The sequence below is a fragment of the Cheilinus undulatus genome, linkage group 9 (assembly GCF_018320785.1).
Source record: "Cheilinus undulatus linkage group 9, ASM1832078v1, whole genome shotgun sequence".
NCBI lineage: Eukaryota > Metazoa > Chordata > Actinopteri > Labriformes > Labridae > Cheilinus > Cheilinus undulatus.
In genome coordinates, this window is record NC_054873.1 from 8,947,298 (window position 1) to 8,968,751 (window position 21,454).

Below are 21,454 nucleotides of genomic sequence, written 5' to 3' on the forward strand. Positions count from 1 at the left end.
TCATTTGCTTTGTAGGTCACAGAGAGGCGGTCAATTGTACTGAATTTCATACCTGAAAAAAAACACCTCTTAGGGGCAGCAGTAGCTCATCTGTAAGGACCAGATTGGGAAGTAGAGTGTTGCCAGTTCAAGTCTTGGTAAGATCAAATCTGGAAGTTTGTCTGGTAGTTAGAGAAGTGCCATTTCCCTTCTTGCACTGCAGAGGTGCCCTTGAGCGAGGCACTGCACATGAAACTGCTCAGACTGTATTCCTTCATGTGCCACAGTGCCTGCATGTAGGATCCTGTTTGTGCATGTGCCTGCATTTCAGTGTGTATGTGTAGCATGTAGAGAGCTTTAAGATGATCAAATCGTGACTGAAAGTGAAGGTCTGAGGGTGAAGAGCGTTAGATGATCCTGATTCAAACATCTCGTCTGCACATCTTCCTCCATCCTGGCCTCAGCTTTAGCCAACAGCTTCCTGAAAGAGCGGCCGGCCATGGTCCTCGCCCCCTCCCAGTATTCTGCAGGCTCCTACCCTGTAATTCTGCACGGCTCAGACATCTGTAAGCTTTTCTCTCCGACCACAGGAGGAAAATAGAAAGTTTTTAGCTTAAGGCTGTGATTTGGGTGTGTATAAATAAAGTTGCGAGCAAAGGAGAGGCTGCTAATATGATGGGAGTCTGGAGAGGGTGGGAGGTCTGAAGGAGCGGGGCACCCAGGTCATCAGAGACAAGGGACAAAGACCACATCTGACAGATGGACAGCCAGATTTAGTCTATGTTAGCCCATAACATTTCAGTGGGACTGCTTCAGAGGCTTGTTGAAAGCTTAACTCAGTGTCTGCCCTACAGCATTCTGTAGATGCAACTGATTCAGAAAAAGTTTTGTTGCAGTTTAGATCTTTAAATCTACAAAATAAGAGTCAATTTGTTCATAGAGTTTAAGTCCGTTAGTCCTTGAAGGCACAGCAACCACACATAAATACTGCTGGCAGGGGAGAACATTTAGGGAGGGGCGTTTCAGGAGCTGCTTTTAAAACCTATAAATGTTCCATCTGTGGTTGCATGTTGTACTCCATAGTTTAACAAAAACACAAGCTGAACCGTCCATCTGAACATCACATCAAATGCTAAAGTTTGTCTTAGCCAGACAGTTGTTTATGTGCATTTTAAAGTCATTAATATCGCAATTACGAGTCTTTAGAAAGCTGAAACATTTCTAGCTGAATTATATCATTAAGCTCCTGTATCTCACTCATATTGTTACACTAAAACAAATTAAATGAATTTTACTTTTTCCACGCAAAGCTCATTCTCTCTGCATTTTGTCAAATGGGCTTTTGCATTCTATTCAGCAACATGCAGCAGGTTTGTATAAAATATACAGTTTTTCATAGAACAAACACATACAGTGCCTTTAAAAAATATTCAAGTATGTTTTACCCTTTTATTGTTTTAACAAATCAATCATGGTCACTATAATTTGTCTTTTTGACAAAATAATTGACAAAAGAACCCACTTTAATGTCAACATGAAAACAGATTTCTATGAAGCAATGTCAATTCAATAAAAAATATCCAATGTGAATTAAGGGACTGCATAAATATTGACCTCCATTAAAGTGACTGATTACTAATTCAACCAAGGTACAGACAACTGCATGCTAGTAGTCTCACAGTGAGTGAAATGGGGATCACCTGAGTGCAGTGAATGTGTCTTGGTTGTTGTTGAATAAAGATACCTGTGTCTGGAAGGTCCAGTCACTCGTTAATCTGTATTCAAGCTACCATTACACCATGAAGACAAAAGAACACTCCAAGCAACTCAGAGAAAAGGTTATTGAAATATAGAAGTCAGGGGATGGATGCAACAACATTCCCAAAGCTCTGAAAATCCCCCAGATTTTAGTTAAATCCATCATAAAGAAATGGTAGGAATATGGCACATGTGTAGATCTGCCTAGATCAGGCCGTCCTCACAAACTGAGTGAGAGTGCAAGAAAGAGACTGGTGAGAGAGGCCACCACGACACCCTTGACTACTCTGAAGGAGTTTCAAGCTTCAGCAGCTGAGATGGGAGAGACTCTGCATACAACTGTTGCCTGGGTTCTTAACCAGTCAAATCTTTATGGGAAATTAGCAAAGAGAAAGACACTGTTGAAGAAAACCTATGTTAAATCTCAACAAGAGTTCACCAAAAGGAATGTGGGAGACTCCATGGTCAAGTGGAAGAAAGTTCTTTGGTCTACTGAGACCAAAATGGTGCTGTTTTGGCCATCAGGCAAGTCGCTTTGTTTCATGGACACCAAATGCTGCATATCAGCATAAACACACCATCCCCACTGTGAAGTATGGTGGTGGCAGCATCATGCTGTTAGGATGCCTCTTAGCAGCAGGCCCTGGAGGGCTTGTAAAGGCAGAATTTGTAGCTGGACTTGAAAAAGGTGGTTCAATCCCTGTGCAACCTGACAGAGCTTGAGTGAACAGATGTGCAAGCCTGATTGAGACCTATCTACACATACAGTGCTGTGATTGCAGCCAAAGGTGCATCTACTAAATACTGACTTGAAGGGGGTGAATATTTATGCAGTCACTTGTTTTACATGACATATTTTTATTTAACTTACATTACTTTGTAGAATTCTGTTTTCTCTTTAACATTAAAGAGTTTTTTCTTAGTCAAAAAAGCCAAATTCTACTGACCATGGTTGATTCATAAAATCATTGAAAGGGTAATACATTCAAGGGCGTGAATACTTTTCATAGCTACTGTCTATCATAAAGCAGTGCATATGCTGAGCAGTGTGTGACATTTTTTTCATCTGAACTCTAATCCTGAAAATACCATTTGATCATATCAGGCCCAGTGAAGTTTGTGCCAGTAATGAAAGATAGCACATCTTTCCCAGATCATGCCCCATTTATTCTCTTGATAATCCCTCAGACTGGTAGTACGTTGAGAAGCAATGAACTGTCGGCCTGCACATTTCTGCCATCTCCTCTGTAGTGGTGTGTTTGGGCGGCCCTGCCTTCCAGCTGAGGGCACGCATCCTAAAAAAGGACGATCTGTTTATAGTTGGTACAGCAGAAGGCTCACAGCTGGGTTTAAAGCAAGTATTTCTTTAACCAGTCCCTCAATTTCAGCCAAGGATAAAACCTACAAGGCGCCAAATAATCATGAATGGGTGCAGGTGCAGCAGCAGATGTGCAACACCCATTTAGAGAACATGTTTAAGTACTGAAGTTTAGAAAGAACTGGTCTGAACTTCAAGATTTTAGTAAAGGGAAAAGTCATTTTAACACTGAATTAACAGTTTCTGGTTTATTGAGCTCACTCTTAAGGTTGGTAATAAGATTATGTAGAATTCTCAACACAGCAAAATAATAAAAATACAAGAGTAATGACACAAAAATACATGTATATAGGAAAAAAGTTTTTAAAAAATTGAAGAAGAAGAAAAATAAATGGCTATCAATGGGAGGTGAAGGTTGATTGTCCTGTGTCAAGTGGTTTCTCATGATCGTGACATTCAGACTTTAGCTCCTCTCTTCTCTGACCAGAGATAATCTAAACTCTCTTAAAATTTCCTTTCAACATAAATACAACAATAAATACGACAGAAATCACCCGGAGTAGATGCTCTGCTCAGCTCTTAGTCTTTCTGTTTGATACTTTCTCTTTAAAGGCTCTTCGATCAACTTCACATTTTAACTGACTGCAAACAGGAGACTGACAGATTTGAGCTAAAAATCTCAAATATAGGCAAAGGCTATCTAGTTTCTAGTCCAAAAATCCTATAATGTTTATTTAAGCCACATTTACCTCAGAAGTCCAGGAAATAATCTTATTTTCTGGTGTGAAACACAAAAAAATAAAGTTTGCTTTGCTTGGAATAAAGGTTAAAACATTTGCATACGGAGCAAGAATTTACTTGAGTCTCCTGAAATGAGATGTACCATCCATATTAGTTATTTTGGTGTTTTATACCTTTAAAAAATGTTTGTGTGGCTTGAAATAAATGTGTTGAGATATTTTGACTAGAAATCAGACAATAAACCTGCGTTGATTTGCAGTGAATCCCCTCTAATACTGACATTACTATCACAGATGCACCAATAATAAGCGTTTACAGTGATCCATCTTACAATTCTCAATTTTAAATACCCTTTTCTGTTTCGTCTTTTATTAACTGAAAGTGTGATGCTATCATTTGTATTTGTGAAACCCAAAAATGACGCCTTATAAAAACAAATCAATGTGTATTTTCTTTATCACAATCTCCATAAATGAAAATTATTTTGGTGTCAAGCCACCATGTCAGGGTTCTGAGCTTCCATGTGGAAAAGGAGACACCAGACACTTGGCTTGACTTGGAAGAAGTTTCAGGAGGGTTTATGTCAGCCTTCATCTGTTGAATCCAATTAACTACCCTCCCCTAATTAGTGTGATTAAGGCTGGCAACACGCTAGATGATTTAAGTCTGATTTGGGCTACATTTACATTACCTGGATTTTGGCTAGTTGCAACCTATTATTTGTCTAAACAATCCTCCATTGTCCACTTTTTTCACTAATTTTTGTGTTTGCTGCAAAAACAGACTTCATGTTTGTCTTCTGAACTCACATTTGATCACGCAAGTTTCTGTGAGATCTCATTTCTGTAGAATCACCGCTATGAAGTCGTTTCTACAAACAGCAGTTGTGTTGTCTTGAAGTCTGGCATAATCGCCTTGTGCAGTGGCTCACAACTGGTGGGTTGGGGTTGCTGAGCAATTTTCACTGTTTCAGACTTTCTTTCCATTCTTTATTAAATGAATCTGATTGGTTGGAAAACATGGTTCCTCATTAAGGAGTCGATGCAGGAGGACCACTCCTCTAGTGCAGTGGTTCTCAACGTTTTCAGCCTGCGACCCCCAAAATAAAGGTGATAGAGACCAGGGACCCCCACTGTACCTCAAGGTGGTTGAACACAACCATGCACATTCAAGAATAGCGATGTGCAGACAAGGTCGCCCATAAGGGGGGTTAAAAGGGAGTGCAGCCAGATTTGGGGACCATGGAGGTAAAAAAAAATGGCAAAGGGGGGTGAAGTGGCAAAAACAGACACAAAAACTGGTAACGGGGAATAAAAAAGTGGCCAAAATTGGATTGAACTGGAAAAATGGGTTAACCGGGGCAGGAAAAAAGGGTAGAAATTGGGAGAGATGGGTTAAACTGGCAAAAATGTGGAAATGTGGTTAAAAGGGGGGTAAAAAGCAGTTCATAGTGGCAATAATGGGTTAACAGAGGCAACAGTAGGTAGAAAGTGGCAAGAATTGGTTTAGAAGTTGCAAAAACAGGCAGAAAAAGAGTAGTGGAAAGGGTTTGAAACTGACAAAAACTGCTAGAATTTGGCTAAATTGTTGGTACAACGTGATTAAAATGGGTTAAAATTTGGAAATACTGGTGTTAAGTGGTAAAAGTGTAATCTAAACCCCCAAGGGGGTCATGTCCCCCACGTTGAGAACCACTGCTCTAGTGTGCGCATTAAGAGGATTTTAATATCAAAAATAGGTTGAAACTATCCTTAGGTCTGTTGTCTCCTAGGGTCGGTTAAAATTTGAAAATCATCTAGTGTGTCACCAGCCTAAGTTGACTCTGGCTTATTTCTTTTCTATCTCCATCTACCAGCTGAACAGTTTCATGAAGTTTTGGAAGCCGTCCTCTCCTAAGAAGTCGAAGGAGCCTTGGGACGTTCCCAGGTGGACGAGCAGGAGGACGAGCAGGACGATGGCCAGGAGAGGAATCAGCAGGTTCCATCCGGCTGCCAGGATGTTGTACCACTTGGCTTTGTCTGAACACTCCTGGGCCAGCTGCAGGTTCCCTTGAGTCTTCTGATCCCTGGCCTACACAGAAACACATTCACGTTATTATCTGCAATCATTTCAGCTGGAAGCACGATCGACACGTCCTTGTTTAACTCTCACCACAGCTGAAAAGATAATTTACATCCTTTCAGCGCTTGGTCAGCGTCTACGCCCATCTACACTGTAAATAGCGAGAGTGGGAGGGCAAACAAAGGCGTATGACAACGTTCATCATGTGTTTGTTTACAGCATGTTCTCCCTTTGTCATGTAACTCCCACTTCATCATTGTGTGCAGACTCAAGGTTGTAGGAGGGCGTAGTGATATAAAATCTTTGAGCGACTACTATCTGTATATTTTGGAATAGACCAGGCCAAGTCTTTCCCTCGCACTCTTTAATTTCCCATGAGCACTTGCCCATTAGGAGGATGCCAATTATGCTGTTTTTAACTCCCTAGACGAGCAGCCAGTCACTGTCTTTAATTTGAGAGCAGAGCCAGTAGAGGGCCTGTGATTCAGAGCTGCGCCCTTAGCAGGCAGATGAAAGATTCAAAAAGACTCAAATAGAAGCAGCACGCCCTTTTTGTGGTGGCTTTTTATAAAGAATGTTTTGGTTCAGGTAGTTGTACAGTTCATCCAGTCCTGCTCCACACAGGGCATTTTTAAGGATTTTGAGCTGTCTCTCAGGAAGAAAAAGGTTTTGTTTTGGTTTGCGTTCCTGTTTTTCCACAGCCCCATTCCTGTGGTAAAGGAACTTTTACTGTCCTATCAGACACAGTAAAACATCCTATGATGATTTAATGTATGGCAATTTCCATTTTAGGACAGAAATACTCCCAACAGAGGATTTAAACTGTAGAAAACATGAAACATTTACCTATTTTTGACTCTGGAGATTCCAAATGCCACATCAAGTAGTCACAGCTACTTGTAGTCATGCAATCATTGCGTATTTCCCAATGTGGCATTTGCAACAACAAGCCAAATGTCTCAAAGTTTTCCCTGCCAGCTCAGCCCACTTGTTGTGTAATACTATATAAAACATAAAGCCCAGTTCAGACCAAAGATTCTTGACGCAACAAGATGATTTTAGAACAAAGCTGGCGACAGTCTGAACCGAGCTGTTGCCACTCCAATCCAATCGTCTGATGCAGTCTGCGCTTCAGCTAGTCAAGTCACAGAGAGGTGTTTGCAGAGCGTTGCAAGCAGATAAATGGAAAAAAAGGGAAAATAAATTTTGTTCTGAAAGGCTATAAATGCCACTTTTGTTCAAAAACATCTTCCTATAAATTTTTGAAATAATTACATCTATCTTTTTTGCATTAAAAAACTTTAGCTTGATAAATGTCAGTCTCTGTGCGAAAGCATAAACACTCTGTCTCCTCCAACAGCTGCCAGAAGAGACAGGAGAGGCTGAAGTCTCTGTGTGAAAAACTTAAAAAAAAAAAGGTAGATATATACATGTCTAAGAAGCTGATACAGTGCCTATAAAATGTATTAACATCATTGAACGTTTTACCCCTTTTAATGATTTTATAAACCAATCATGGTCCTTATATTTGGCTTTTTGGAGTAAAAGACAAAAAAACCCTTCTTTAATGTAAAAGTGCAAACATATTTCTACAAAGTCACCCCCTTCAAGTCAGTATTTTGTAGATGGCTGCAGGTTTTGGACTTTTGACTCGGCCACTCCAGAACATTCACCTTGTTGTCTTTAAGCCATTTCTGTGTAGCTTTCGCCGTTTCGCCGTTTCCCCTTTCAAGATGTACCTGCCATGCAGACTGGATTAGATTGTCCTCCAGGATTTTTCTGCCGCATTCATTTTACCCTAAGACCTTTACTAGCCTTCCAGAGCTCGCTGCTGAGAAGCATCCCCAAAGCATGATGCTGCCACCATCTTGCTTCCCAGTGGGGATGGTGTGTTTGTTATCAATGTGCAGTGTTTGGTGTCTTGTCTGATGGCCAAAAAAACACCATTTTGGTCTCATCAGACCAAAGAACTTTCTTCCACTTGACCAACGAGTCTCCTAAATGCATTTAAGTGAACACTGGACCAGATCTGGTGTGAGTTTACTTCAACAATGGCTCTTTCTTTTCCACCCTCCCATAACGCTTTTACTGATGAAGAATCCAGGCAACAGTTGTTGTATGCAGAATCTCTCCCATCTCAGCTGCTGAAGCCTGTAACTCCTCCAGAGTAGTCATAGTTGTATTGATGGCCTCTCTCCCGGTCTTCTTCTGAGGATGGTCTGATCTAGGCCAATTTACACATGTGCCATATTCCTTCCATTTCTTGATGATGGATTTAACTGAACTCTGGGGGATGTTCAGTGTCTTGGATTTTTTTTGTATCTATCCCCTGACTTAAACTTTCATTAATTTTTTCTCTGAGTTGCTTGGAGTGTTCTTTTGTCTTCATGGTATAATGGTAGCTAGGAACACTGATTAACCTGGACTGGACCTGACTGGACTTTCCTGACACAGGTGTGTTTATACTACAATCCCTGAGACACATTCACTGCACCCAGGTGATCCAAGAGGATCCCTGAGGCTGGGCCTCTGTTGAATTAGTTCACTCTCTTTAAATAGGGTAAAAGTTTATGCAGTTAATTGTTTTACATTACGTAATTTTATTTAATCGACATTGATTTGTAGAAATCTGTTTTCACTCTGACATTAAAGAGGGTTTTTGGTATTTTTGGTCAAAAATGCCAAACTATATTGACCATGACTGATTTATAAAATCAATAAAAGAGTAAAACATCCAATGGGATGAATACTCTTATAAGCACTGTAAACTGTGAAAAAGGGAAATAGAAGTAGAGTTTTGAAAAGGCTCTTGTTTTTCCAGTTGCAGACGTAAGCAGGATGTGTGGCACGATATGAGCTAATGCATGAGAAATTTAAGGCTGTAGAAGCTTAATTTGTCAGTGGAAAATTAATCATTCTAAGCAGATATCTTCGCTACAACAAGACTGAGCTAGCAAAGCATTTTTGGTTTTTAACGTGCCCTGAAATTTTGCCGCTGTGCTATGATGGTGATGACTAGGGGATTTAGTTATGAACCACTACTGCGCGTCTGTATATGATATAATTGTTATGCATTTGCATGATGACAAAAACACATGAGAGAATAGTAAATGTGCAGCACTGTTCCTCTTGTAGAGACAGATTTATTGTGCAGCAACAATGAAATAGTGCATCATCTCCTTCAGTCACAGCAGTCAGCTTTTAGAGCATTGCAGAGCAGCCAGTCGCAAGTTTTTTGCAAGTTTCAAGCCATCTCGTCATGAATGTTTGGTGTGAACTGGGCTGAAGATACCAAGGCTCCTTTATATATAAGCTGTAAAGACTTTAGCCTATTGTTTATTAAAGGTTATTGGGATATGCCCTTCACAAACAAATAGGTGCAAATGACAAGATGACTTAAAAAGGCATTTTGAAAATTGTTAGAAAACAAACTTATGAGGAAAAAATTAAAGTAAGAATTCTGACTTTAATCTCAGAATTGGAGGAAAAAATGCATTTTAAAAATATTCAGTGGCACTAATCCTCTTCCATAGCAAAATCTTCTTCAGTGGGTCAAAATAAACATCACTTGTTATGACTTGATTTAAAAGATAAGTATCAGTTATCAGTGATAAATGCTCAAAAGACAGACAGTCATAGTAAATATAAAGCGTCAAATTTAATATTTTAACATGAGGGAGACAGTCCGTTGCCCCTGTTCTTGTTTTGTTTTTGCTGTAAAAGAGGCTGAATCACTCAATCATTGCTAGAAACAACTGAAAATGAAAAGTAAAGTTGGATGAACTGATAATTAAACAGGTTGCATGGTCTGACCTTGATGGAGTAGATTAGAGCCATGAATCCCAGGCAGCAGAAGTTAACGTACAAAGTGTTGCACAGCGACCAGACTAGATAGTCCCGTGGAGGATTCTTGCCGACGTTGCCCATGTTCACCACAGTGGATCCAGCCGGTTTACGGGCAGACTTACAGTTAGTGAGCGGGGTGCAGTCTGAGGGGAAGTTGTACGAATGGTTATCCATGGTTCAGATGGATCGATGCTGGATGCCAATGCACACTGCCTCTTCTGAAAGTAGTGCCCCCCCTCGTGTGACAGGCTTATAAAGGCCCATGAAAAGGGAGGTGACTGGGAGAGTACGCATGGGCAGGGTCCTTTAATATACAGCAGGTCTGTCATTATGTGGTCAGGCCTGAGAGAGACTGAAATAGAGATGCAGGGAAACAAGGAGCTGTATGAGAGAAAGAGACAGGGACATGGGAGCAGGGCTGAGAGACACCCATCACTTCTCAGAGGTGGTAGTGGTAGGGTTCAGGTGGTTGAGATGGGCGGTGGAAGCATCTCAGGCTGTGCTGTGTCAGAGTCCTTGAAGTTGATGAGGAGGAGTTGATCTGAAGGGTTGTCTGCCAGAGGCCTCCAGGGACCAGTCTGTGAAGTGGGGAGCTGAGTGGGTCACATTTAATGACACATCTGTGGAATACAGAACAACTTTAAGTACCACAGTTTCAGACCTTAACTGAAAGCTATCCATCTAGACCAGGGGCCATCAAGAACATTTACACAAGGGCCAGATTTAGTCCTGACAGAAACTCTGGGGGCCAGACTTTCAAATACACAAAAATTAAATCATTATTTTGGGTTTGATTGAAATATTATTGTAGTAATATTTGTATTTCTTTCAAAATGCAGGACATTTTTAGGAATTACCAGTGAGATCTATCAATGAGATCTACCCCTATTATCTATGCGGCCACAAGAGCCTGACAACAGAATTGGCTGGACCCCTGAAAATCCCAGAACTGGCCCTCCACAATTGTGATTTAGTACTATTGTTAACTCCTTTGTGACACTTTTAACACCTTTTTGCCTCTTTAACCAAATTTTTGCAAGATTTTAACCCCTTTTAAAACCAAATTTCTTGCATTTATTATCCCCTTTATGCCAATTTTATGCATTTTTGCCACTTTACTTCTATTTTTGCCACTTTGAACCCCTTTTCGCTACTTTTTTAAACAATTTTTGCAACTTTAAAAACAATTTTTGTAACTTGTAACACATTTTTGCTACTTTTGGCCTCTATAACACAGTTTTTGCCATTCTTTAACCCATTTAAACCACTCTTCCAGCATGTTTTATCCCTTTTGTGCCACTTTTTTATCCTTTTTTCCAATTTTCTTCTATTTTTGCCACTTCAACCCTTTTTCAGTATATAATTTCAACATTTTTTGCAACTTTAAAACCACTTTTTGCCACTTTTACACATAATGATAGTTTTTGCCTCTTTATACCAATTTTTACCATTCTTTAACCTTTTTAAACCACTTCTCCTGCATGTTTTATCCCCTTTGTGCCAGTTTTATCTATTTTGCTACTTTTCTTCTATTTTTTTTGCCACTTTTTAACCCCTTTTCATTACTTTTTTTGCACTAATTTTTATCATTTGTAACCAGTTTTTTATATTCTTTGTCCCTTTTTTCTCTTTAACCAATTCTTGCCACATTTTAACCTATTTTCACCACTTCTTCTTCCAATTTGTGTCCCTTTTTGCCACTGTAAAACCCATTTTGCCACTTATTACCTATTTTTGCTACTCTCTAACCTCTTTTCGCCACTTTATCTGGTCATTTTTGCAGCACTTCTGCCAACCTTAACTCATTAAAAAATATCTACTAAAAATGACAGTAAATTTCGGTAAAAACAAATCAACTGTGAAGTCATTCTCAAAATATTTCAATATTAATTGTTTGTGGGATGGATTTAACAGCTGCAGACATGTAAAGCCAAAGGATACTCTTAAAACCACAATATCTTCTTTTCCTCCTTTTCTGAATCTAATGATCTTCTGGGGGCCAGACAGGAAGCTTTGGGGGCCCCCGGGCCGCCAGTTGATGATCAGTGATCTAGACTGAACAGTGAAATCAAAATTATTCTGCTACTTTCCTGACAGCTACAAAAGTTTTTCAAGAAAAAGATCAAACATTGACTTCAGAATAAGGTTTTGGTGGTTGCCACTGTTTAATGTGCTAGAAAGTGGACTATTTACTGTTTTTGGCCTTCTGCGTTGGATGTACACTATGTTGAATGCCACAGTGGAAGTGCACCCTGCAAGAAGATGTCAGAAAATTACATACAGGTGCATCTCAAAAAATAGAATATCATGTAAAAAGTTCCTTTTTTCTTGTGGTTTACTTCAAAAAGATAAGTTTTATAAATAAGAGGTTGATTGAGGCTGGAGTCAGTCAATCAGGAGCCACCACACACAGGCAGGTCCAGGTAATGGACTTAAAGTGTAGTGTAGTGTATCTGCTGAGAAGCTTAATAGGAATACTATTTTCCTTTTCCAATAGGACTTGGCACTTGACCACAGTGAAGCCAAAACTACCAGAAAGTGGTCTGCTGACAATGGTATTACTCTACTTTGATTGTCCAGCCAACTGGTCTGACCTGAACCCCTAGACAATCTTTGGGTGATATGTGATATAGTCTCATATTTTAAGATAGTGTTTTTGTGTGAGCTGTAAGCTATAAACAAGAGTAAAGTAAATCATGGGGAAAAAATAAACGTTTCCATTATATTTTCATTTTTTTTAGATGCATCTGTTTCTATCTAAACATTTCAGATGTAAAGGATTTGAATGAGTGAGCATTTTTTTTTTGTCTTGGAGTATTTGCTGTAGCCTTTTAGATTTGGTATCAAAGGGACATAATGGGCTCAATCTCAAGAGTGTGTTTAGACAGACAGACCCACAATACATTTAATGGTTTTTTGTGCAACTGGAGACGTCCAATGTTGACATTTGGAACGACACTGCCCTCTGCTGGTCAGTCAACTGTACATCATACTTACAATCCCTATCTGCGGGCTTGTTTCTCCAATATTTCAAACACTCGGTAATGCTCTACACTTTCAGACATTGCAGACATTAGAAACATCATGATAAAAGTTAAATTGTTTAAGTTGTGAGTACCCTGTAGTGAATATGACTTGAAAAATGTTTCTGAAAATATCAAGGAAATTGTTTACTTCAGAAAAATAAAATCCCTTATCAACAGAGGAACCTCTGTGAGTGTTACTATAGTAACCCTCACAATTAAGTTGTATTTAGTCATACGTTACTGCAAATAAAGAGGTGTTCTACCGAAATAAAGCGAACAGGAAATCCGAGCAGGTCGAAAAAAAAAAAAAAAATAAAGGACATAGCAGAGGATGGTTTCGATCCATCGACCTCTGGGTTATGGGCCCAGCACGCTTCCGCTGCGCCACTCTGCTACGCGGAATACCAACGTAGTAAAGACGAAACTTGTAGAAGCATTTGTTCTCATCTAACACCTTAGCGTTATGTCTAATATATTTTATTTTGGTATAAAATGATTATACGTATTGTTCTTCCGCAAGCTTTACTAAACGTAAACGTAATGTGACGATAGATAGCGACGTCACCATCCGCCTTCTACCGAACTTCTAATTAGCTGCCTCTTGCTGACAATATTCAGACGAAACGAAGTTATCAAAACTCCGGCAGTTTGAATTTTTAGTACGAATACTGTCAGTAAAAAGAAGTGTCGTACTATTTAAACTGTTTTAAGATTAGCTTACAAGCATGAAATGGTTGACTCTTCGCCTAAAATCGGATGTTTGTATCAGTGAACCGAGTATTAAACCTTAAAGTTGCTTATAAAAACTAACATTTGAAACCCCAGCATGGCAGGAGTTAAATTTAAATACATCCAGGGGGAGAAAATACTTCACCTTCGTGTCACTAACAGGCTGATATCCGATCGAAAGTTGCCCTCCATTGGTAAATCAGATAGTTTTAGGTTACTTCCTGGTAGAGGACCACTGCCTTACAGCGGGCAAATGTTAAACTATTTCTGAATTTTTGAATCATGATGACAACAATCATAAGGAAATGTTGTAATCAGGTGCAAATCCAAGCACTAGGTACCAGACCAATATCCGAAATAGGTCCAGTCGGGAATCGAACCGGCGACCATACGGACTCAGTCCTCAAAGCAGTGACATTCAACCAGAGGCTCGTATTGATACCTATAATGTTATTGTTTTGAGTATTGACTGATGCTTTTATTTTGATAGACTCTGTAGTTTTGGCACCAGGTGACATCTACATTATGGGCAAGTAGAATAGGATAAGAAGGCACCAAGGAAGGTTAATGATTTTTTACCAAGAAGGCTTGGGTTTGTTTGTAATTGATGAGCAAATCTCAGCAACACAGATTAGCCTGGCACTTCAACCCTACAAACCGAGGACAAAACACTTAAATATAACCCGACGGAATGAATAAGGGTAGGCAAATAGCTGCTGAATGCATGCTTTAATGTTTTATATGCTCTCAAAACAAGCCCATTCAAAAAGATGGTATTGTTGGTATTGTTACAGTTTTTTTTGCTTTATGAAATTTTCTTTGGTTTTGGTCTCAGAAGGCAGGGTAGGAAGAACATTGTAGAAGTTAGTGTAATGTTTACAACACCTACAAATAAAGCAACAAAATCAGGGCAGTTTATTCCTTTTAAACAATGTACTTGAAGTTGGACAGTATCAGCCTTAAGAGTTGAAAAGAAAATATTGTTGTGCAGAGGACATGAGGCAGCCTCACTCCATATTGATGTTTTGTATTCATTCTGTCATGTGCTGCTCCTGGTTTTTGCATCCATTGCAGGATATAAATGCCATCATCTGAATTTTCCTGACTATTACTGGCTGCCTGCTCACCACAGCTTGTGGAAACCAGACCAGGAGGCTGACAGGTGGAAGTTAAGGTATAGTTGGATGAAACATGTGGCTGTTTGTGTTTATCAATCCAATTCAGCTGGAAAATGATGAGAAATTTCCACAACAGCACATATGTGAAAGGGGCTTAAAACAGAGCGAAAGGCTTCAGAAATTTTTTATTTAGCATACAATTGAGTTGGCATTGCTTTTGGCCCTAAATCTCACTAAATTTTGCAGAGCAGCCATTCTGGTCTGCTTACCTTTCTGGTTGAAAGGCTAACTCTCACTGAAATCACAGGAGGCTAAAGCCACCACTATACCCAGGTAAAGTATACAACCCAACTAAAAATGCAGAAGTATCCCTTTACAGTATAGAAAGTCAAGTATATTTATAGCATATATAATTGATGCCTTCAGTCTCTTGTACTGTTATTTCAGGGCTCCCATGCATGAACACTTGGGAAACCCTGTGCAAAAAGTCCCTGTAAAGTGAAATCCAAACTAAACTAAACTTAAACGTATGCCTTAACACACTAGAAATGTTTGAATATGGTTGCTGTAAACCTATGAAAACACAGCTCTGTGTGACTGAATTTTGGATTTAAACCGTTAGAAAGTTTTCCACCTCTTTCCTGGCTGGATTTATTTTGAGCAGGGCAAATATAGAGACTCACCAAGTCACCGGCCGCTATGGGGAATTACCCCGCCCCTCACAGAGGAGCCTATGAGGAGCCTATGGGTCATTAAGATTATAATAGAGAGATTTGTGCCAGAAAACAGTAAATTTAATCCCCAACTTAAGTCTCTGCTCTGGCACAGAGCCAGGCTCTGGCCAGAGTTTACCATGAGGTCACGGGGAAGGCTAATTGCTGGAGTGCTTTTGTAGTTTTTACTTGAACCAGATGCAGCAGGAACAACCATCTTATTCACTGAAGGTGTGTTTTAATACATATTTCACTTGTCTTTAGTCCTGGATGATTGGCAGACTGTGGCTTTGTCTCTCTCTAAACAGCAACAATTCAGTCCCTCCTGCCTGTTGGCACTGCGATGATGAAGTTTTGTAAAGTATCCAATGGTAGACACGTTTGATTCCTGCCAAGTCTGTCACAATAAAAGCCTTCAATGCTGATCAACATTGAATACTTTTATTTTGAAGAGAAACATTAGAAAATTGAATGTTTTTAACAGCAACTAAACAACAAAGACATAAACGGGAGAGATACTACCACACATAACTCAAAAAATACGATATTAGGAATACCTGAAGTGTAAATACAAGATGAGAAAATGAAACTAAGATTTTTTTTAGCTCTGAACTGTTTGCCTGTCATGATACAAATGTGACTGTTTCAGGTTGTAGCATTTTTTAAAATCTGATAGGATCATATTTCTCCTGTGTGGGTGTGGTTTGAGCTCATTCGACCAGCACACCCACACCATCCTAAAGTAGATTTTACTGTCTTGTTTTTCGTGATTTTAAAGCAAAATTTTTTTTTAACTAAGAGATGCTTTTCATGACTGAAACTTGGCATGGTGGTTGAGAATACAGTTACCTGTCATAAAACAAACCTAAAATATTTTTAGCACTTTACAGGGACCTGAAAACTGTAATTTCATGAGATAATGCAACTTTGCCCCCCTAAATTACGAAACTCATCCTAAATCATTTACTGGTAATTTAGTTAGCATTGTATTGCAGGACTTGTATGGGATTTTAACTTTTTACATCTGACAAATGATAAAACCGCTCTGCAAGCATTCTGCTGTCAGATTCCAGCGACCAACTTCTGACAGCTTGGTGCAGCCGGTGTCCTGGATGGATCGGTCAGGCTGACCCATGTCCCACTTGGTAAAGATCAGACGCTGTTTTCTAACCATATCGACTCTAAAATTCCACTCTGCTTTTTGAGGGTTGACGCCAATCCAGGCAAAACTGTCAGCGCCTTTGAAGAACTGAGTCAGCATGTTGTTCTCCTCCTCGCTCTGCGGCAAAGCCAGCTCTAAGCCTCGGCTGGAGCAGAACTCTGCGGCTTTGGAGAAAGAGTCTTGCTGTTTGTTGGACACAAAGTACTTCTGACCAACCCTCTGCACGAAGCTGAAGTTTATGGCTAGAAATGTAAACATATTATAATGCAGCAAGTCAGAATTCAATCGGTACATTGTGTTAGTTTCAAGTGAAATACAAAAATAGTGGTATCACAAGACAGTTTAATGATAATACTCACCCTTCTCTAACTTAGCAACAATTTCCTTTAAGGCCGTGAAATCCAGGCTGCTGGAATCAGTGCCACCTTGAAGAAAAAAAACGAGTTAAATCACAAAACTTTACTGCTTTAACATATTCATAAATTCTTTTGTTTTTTTTTTAAGGCTTAGTTAAATAAAGCAGTGGTTCTCAACCTTGGGGTCGGACCCCCTTGGGGCTCGCGAGACGCTAAGAAGGGTTCTCCAGATTCCCTAAAAAAAACGTAGAATATTTTTTTGATTCCACTGTTAGCACTTTACACCAATTTTGCCAAATTTTTACCAGTTTTCATCATTTTCCAACAAATTTTAGCACATTTTTGCCATTTAACAATTATTTTTGACACTTTAAACCCTTTCCACCTCTTTTTTTCTGCCTGTTTCTGCCATTTCTAAACCAATTCTTGCCACATGAGCCAAATGTTGCTTCTTTTGACCCATTGTTAACCCCATTTTACCACTTTTTATGCCCAATTCTTCGCATTTTAACCAAATTTCATTTTCTGAAACCCGTTTTTGCCTTTTTTTTTTGGGTCTGTTTTCTTATAAAATTTTTGCCACTTCTAACCCATTTCTGGTACTATTAAGATCCAATTTCACCACAGTTTTTGCCATTATTAACCTTTTTTTTATTTTAAACCCATTTTATTTATTTATTTTTTTAAACAAAATAGATTTACATTTTTAAGAAGGCTATATACCACACAAATAATTTAAAAAAGGAGAGTTGATTCATTAAGAGTGGTAATTTTTTAAGGTTAAATATAAGATATGGCTATCACAGCTTAACTTTACAATGGACCATGATTTTGTTGACCTCCGTGGGCCCCCAGTTTGTCTGGGCCCCAGAAAGCTCTCGCCTTTATCCCCCCTTATAGAGGGCCTTGTCTGCACATGACTATTCTAGAAATTTCATGACTGTGTTCAGCCACCTTCAGGTACAGTGGGGGGTCCCCGGTCTCTGGCACCTTTATTTTGGGGGTCATGGGCTGAAAAGGTTGAGAACCATTAAAATAAAGGAATGTCCCATGTTGTCTTCAGGTTCAGGCTCAGGTTACTTTATTTGTAGCCATAGTTATACAGCCAGAGAATTAACATACATTAAGACACAAAAATCACAAAAAAGAAACAGCACAACAGACACAACTAATAAAAAAACTATGAAAGCATGACTGAAACCCAGAACTTTACCTTTTCATGCCAAATCAGCAACTTAAACTCTGTTTGGCAGTCAGATGGACATGTCTGGGTTTGGCGTTTGCTGGAAGAACGTTACTTGCCTGACTGCATTGTACCAACTATGAAGTTTGGTGGAGCTGAGATGATGGCACAGGACTGTTTTTCAGGTTTTGGGCTGGGCTCCTTATCTCCAATCTTAATTCCTCAGCATACCAAGACATTCTGGACAATGCTATGCTTCTAACTTTGTGGTGTTATGAATAGTTTGATTTATACTTGATTGTCCCCACAAAAACCCTGTGGAAATTCACCCTGCTCGTTTAGGGAAACTTGGTGCACCTGAGGTGTCTGCGCCCAGCTGAGAGCTGTTGGTAATCAGCAGGGCTGGGAAGCTATATAGGGAGCAGGCTGCTGCTCAGTTTTGTTTGGTTGTGCGTGGGTGAGGGTCAACACCATCAGTTGGCTCTCACTTTGGGTTTGAGTTTAAGGAAGAAGAGATAGTTTTGTTTCAGGGCTTTTGGTTTGTGTGTGAGGGGGAAAATCAAAAATGTTTTATTTCACTTACCCCTTATTTGAAAATGACTCCCACCTATTCTTATTTTGGGTCAAATTTTTAGTTCTTCTATCATTTCGATAGATTTAGTGGGTGGTAGTGTGGACAAATAATCTCCTGCCACCTTTTAGAAACCCAAGACCCATTTTGTTTTCTCCATGCAGTGTTTTTGTTACTTTCCCCATAAGTGACCTTTCTTATAAAACTTGTTTTCTTTGGGGGGGGAAACGTAACAGTGGCAACAGTTTGGGGAAGGCCATTTTCTACTCTAATATGTCTATGCCCCAGTGTACAAAGCAAGAACTGTAAGGACATGGTTTGAGGAGCTTGGTGTGGAAGAACTTGATTGGCCCACACAGAGTCCTGACCCCATTGAGCACCTTTAGGACGACCTGGAACAGAGATTGCGAGCCAGGCCTTCTCATCCAACGTCAGTGCCTGACATCATAAAAACTCTACAGAATGAATGGACACAAATTCCCACAAAACACTCCAAAATCTTATGTGAAGCCCTCCAAGAAGACTGGAGGCTTTTATAGCTGCAATAGGGGGGCAGCTCCATATTAAAGTATTTGAATAAAATGTTATTACAGTCTCTGTTGGTGTAATGGTCAGGAGGCTGAATATTTTTGTCAGTATAGTAAAAGAGCGATCTGGAAATGAAATATGCACTGTCTTTAAAGTGCACATATGCATTATGAGTAATCAATGATAATACACTGACAACAGATGAGGGACTTGAGAGGAAAATGGCAGCACAAGAGCACTACAGGGATCTTGTGCCCTGTTTCTAAAGATGAGCATATTGTTTTAAACTATTAAATATTTATGATTCTTAAAATCTCCATTACCTTGTGGACGTATGATTTGATGTCCAACCGTTCCCTTAATCCCAGGAACTCCAAGGTCCCCTATTTTTCCTCGATCCCCTGGAAAGGAATGAAACTTTAAAACTTCCAATAAATGCCCCTTCAAAGTAAATGTCCAGTGTTTTATAAAAACAGCCAACAAATGTCCCAGACAGTTGACAGATTCCAAGAGTTATAAAGAAAACTTAAAGTATTTGACATGGAGGGATGTAGATGGTGCAAAAACAAACCATTCTCTCCGTCCAACAAGGACTTTTCTTTGCTGAAGTTCCTTATGCCTACCTTTAGGACCTGGTTCACCTCTAAGTCCATATGAACCAGCAAATCCAAGTTTACCATAGTGACCAGGTGGACCAACCATGCCAGCAAGTCCTGTTTCACCTTTTGGACCAGCAGGACCTTGAAGTTGACCAGAGCCAAAAGGAGCCATCAGGCAGATGATGGGGAAAAGGAGAAAGAGCCGCATCTTCTCAGTGAAGAGCTGACTGATGTTATTTTAAGGAGCCCCTATTCAGAGTGACATCATTTTAGCATTTACAGCTCATTTACAGCCAGACACTGCAGATATGTAGGCTATGGATGTGAAATTTACAGATGTAACCCACAGTTGTAGCTAATACCAGAAAAATGACACCCAAAAGAAATTCCCAGATCATCCTTTAGCTTTTATATACTGAACAGAAAAGCAGCCACTTGAAAAATATCTTAAACATCTTAAAAACATGAAATCTAGTGCAGAATAATGATAAGCTGAATGTACTCACTGCAGGAAAGAAGAGGGATCTGCTGCTGGGTGTGCTTCTTCTCCACCTCTCCCAGAGAAACTGACTGAGATTTTAGATTGAACTCATGAAAAAGGAATTTATGCTCTTTGGTAAACAACACATGCAAAGTCTTATTTTGGTTTTACATGGACAAGAGGAGTCCAAAACCCTCCCTCTTGTTCAGCCAGGAGAGAAAACAAACAAATAACCCTCTTCAAACCTATTACCAAAGATTAACATGCACTATTTTTTAAAGAATAAAGTTTTATTTTTTACCTTTTCCCTAGTGGCTGATGCATTTATAAAGGCCGAAGGGTAAGTGTTTTAAAACATGGCAGACTTGGAGGAATATGGTTGAGGAAAAACAGTGTATTTTATAGTTTTGGTGGAGCTAGCTTTAGATTCAAACACGAATGATAACTTTTAAAAGAAAACACACATGTTCTATGTGTTACATAAAAGCAGTTAAGTTATAAAAGATAAAAAAAATATTTTTTTGTCCTTTTAAACGTAGATTTTATTGTAGCTAAGATATTTGTGCCCTAATTAAAGCAAAACAGCTCAAAACCAATTATGCCCTTTCTTGGTCCTCACTTGTCAGACGTTATAGACCAATGGTTCTCAACATGGGGGTCACAACACACTGAGAGGGGGTCTCTAGATGCCTTGAAAAACTAATAATAATTTTAAATAACACATTTGCCACTTTTTTACCAATTTGCCAAATTTTAACCTGTTTTCATTACTTTTCCCCACCAATTTTGCCAATGTTAAAACACTTAAAACCCATTTTTGTCATTTTTAACCATTTTTTCCTCCTAGTTTGCCACTTCTAAACCAATTCTTACCCCTTTCCACATATTGTTGCCTCTGTTGACCCATTATTGCCACTATTAACCACTTTTTATACCCATTTTTGCCAATTTAAACAATTTCTGCCTAACTGGGTTAACCAGTTTTTGCCAGGACCAAACAATTTTTCTACCAATTTCAACAAATTTTCACCACTTAAAACCCATTTTGGCCACTTTTTATTCCCCTTTTAGCACTTTTTATGCCCGTTTTTGCCCCTTCAACTAATTTTTGCAGATTTATCTCATTTATATGGAGCTAAATCCATGCCATAATTTAAAAGAAAAAAAAATAGATTTCAAACTGAAAGTATATGGTTTGTTCCTGAATTTGAAAAACACAAACACTGAACTGAAACTAAAAATGAGGTGGTGTTATTTTTTCAGTCGAGGGTTTAATGTTTTCAGC

The 21,454-nt window shown here is 39.2% G+C and overlaps 2 protein-coding genes and 1 non-coding gene across 5 annotated transcripts; all 3 read right to left on the minus strand.

Moving 5' to 3' along the window:
- Positions 1 to 5,286: 5,286 nt before the first annotated feature.
- On the minus strand, positions 5,287 to 13,697 carry LOC121515442 (interferon-induced transmembrane protein 5-like). 2 transcript variants are annotated; one of them, XM_041796216.1, is made up of 3 exons: positions 13,604 to 13,697; positions 9,671 to 10,323; positions 5,287 to 5,866 (listed from the first exon to the last, which is right to left on the minus strand). In XM_041796216.1, the coding sequence occupies exons 2-3, from the start codon at positions 9,875 to 9,877 to the stop codon at positions 5,645 to 5,647; spliced, it is 429 nt and encodes a 142-aa protein (XP_041652150.1). In that variant the 5' UTR covers positions 9,878 to 10,323; positions 13,604 to 13,697; the 3' UTR covers positions 5,287 to 5,644. The 2 variants fall into 2 exon arrangements, with proteins under 2 accessions (XP_041652150.1, XP_041652149.1); XM_041796215.1 differs by lacking the exon at positions 13,604 to 13,697 and having other exon boundaries at positions 9,671 to 10,475.
- On the minus strand, positions 13,052 to 13,123 carry trnam-cau. Its single transcript has one exon. It is a non-coding gene; the product is annotated as a tRNA-Met (tRNA).
- Positions 13,698 to 14,178: 481 nt separating the features above from the next.
- On the minus strand, positions 14,179 to 20,883 carry LOC121514664 (pulmonary surfactant-associated protein D-like). Of its 2 annotated transcripts, none has more exons than XM_041794883.1 (5): positions 20,195 to 20,883; positions 19,713 to 19,937; positions 19,413 to 19,490; positions 16,811 to 16,876; positions 14,179 to 16,693 (listed from the first exon to the last, which is right to left on the minus strand). In XM_041794883.1, the coding sequence occupies exons 2-5, from the start codon at positions 19,894 to 19,896 to the stop codon at positions 16,308 to 16,310; spliced, it is 714 nt and encodes a 237-aa protein (XP_041650817.1). In that variant the 5' UTR covers positions 19,897 to 19,937; positions 20,195 to 20,883; the 3' UTR covers positions 14,179 to 16,307. The 2 variants fall into 2 exon arrangements, with proteins under 2 accessions (XP_041650817.1, XP_041650818.1); XM_041794884.1 differs by having other exon boundaries at positions 19,713 to 19,829; positions 20,195 to 20,882.
- Between the last annotated feature and the right edge of the window lie 571 nt (positions 20,884 to 21,454).

What these genes read in the sequence shown, in the direction of transcription:
- LOC121515442 (XM_041796216.1), bottom strand. Translation starts at nt 9,877, where the DNA reads ATGGATAACCATTCGTACAACTTCCCCTCAGACTGCACCCCGCTCACT. An exon ending in CTCTAATCTACTCCATCAAG is followed by an intron (nt 5,867 to 9,670) that starts GTCAGACCATGC and finishes GTTTCTGTGTAG; the next exon opens with GCCAGGGATCAGAAGACTCA.
- LOC121514664 (XM_041794883.1), bottom strand. Translation starts at nt 19,896, where the DNA reads ATGCGGCTCTTTCTCCTTTTCCCCATCATCTGCCTGATGGCTCCTTTT. An exon ending in AGGTGAACCAGGTCCTAAAG is followed by an intron (nt 19,491 to 19,712) that starts GTAGGCATAAGG and finishes ATTCCTTTCCAG; the next exon opens with GGGATCGAGGAAAAATAGGG. An exon ending in TGTTGCTAAGTTAGAGAAGG is followed by an intron (nt 16,694 to 16,810) that starts GTGAGTATTATC and finishes TTACATTTCTAG; the next exon opens with CCATAAACTTCAGCTTCGTG.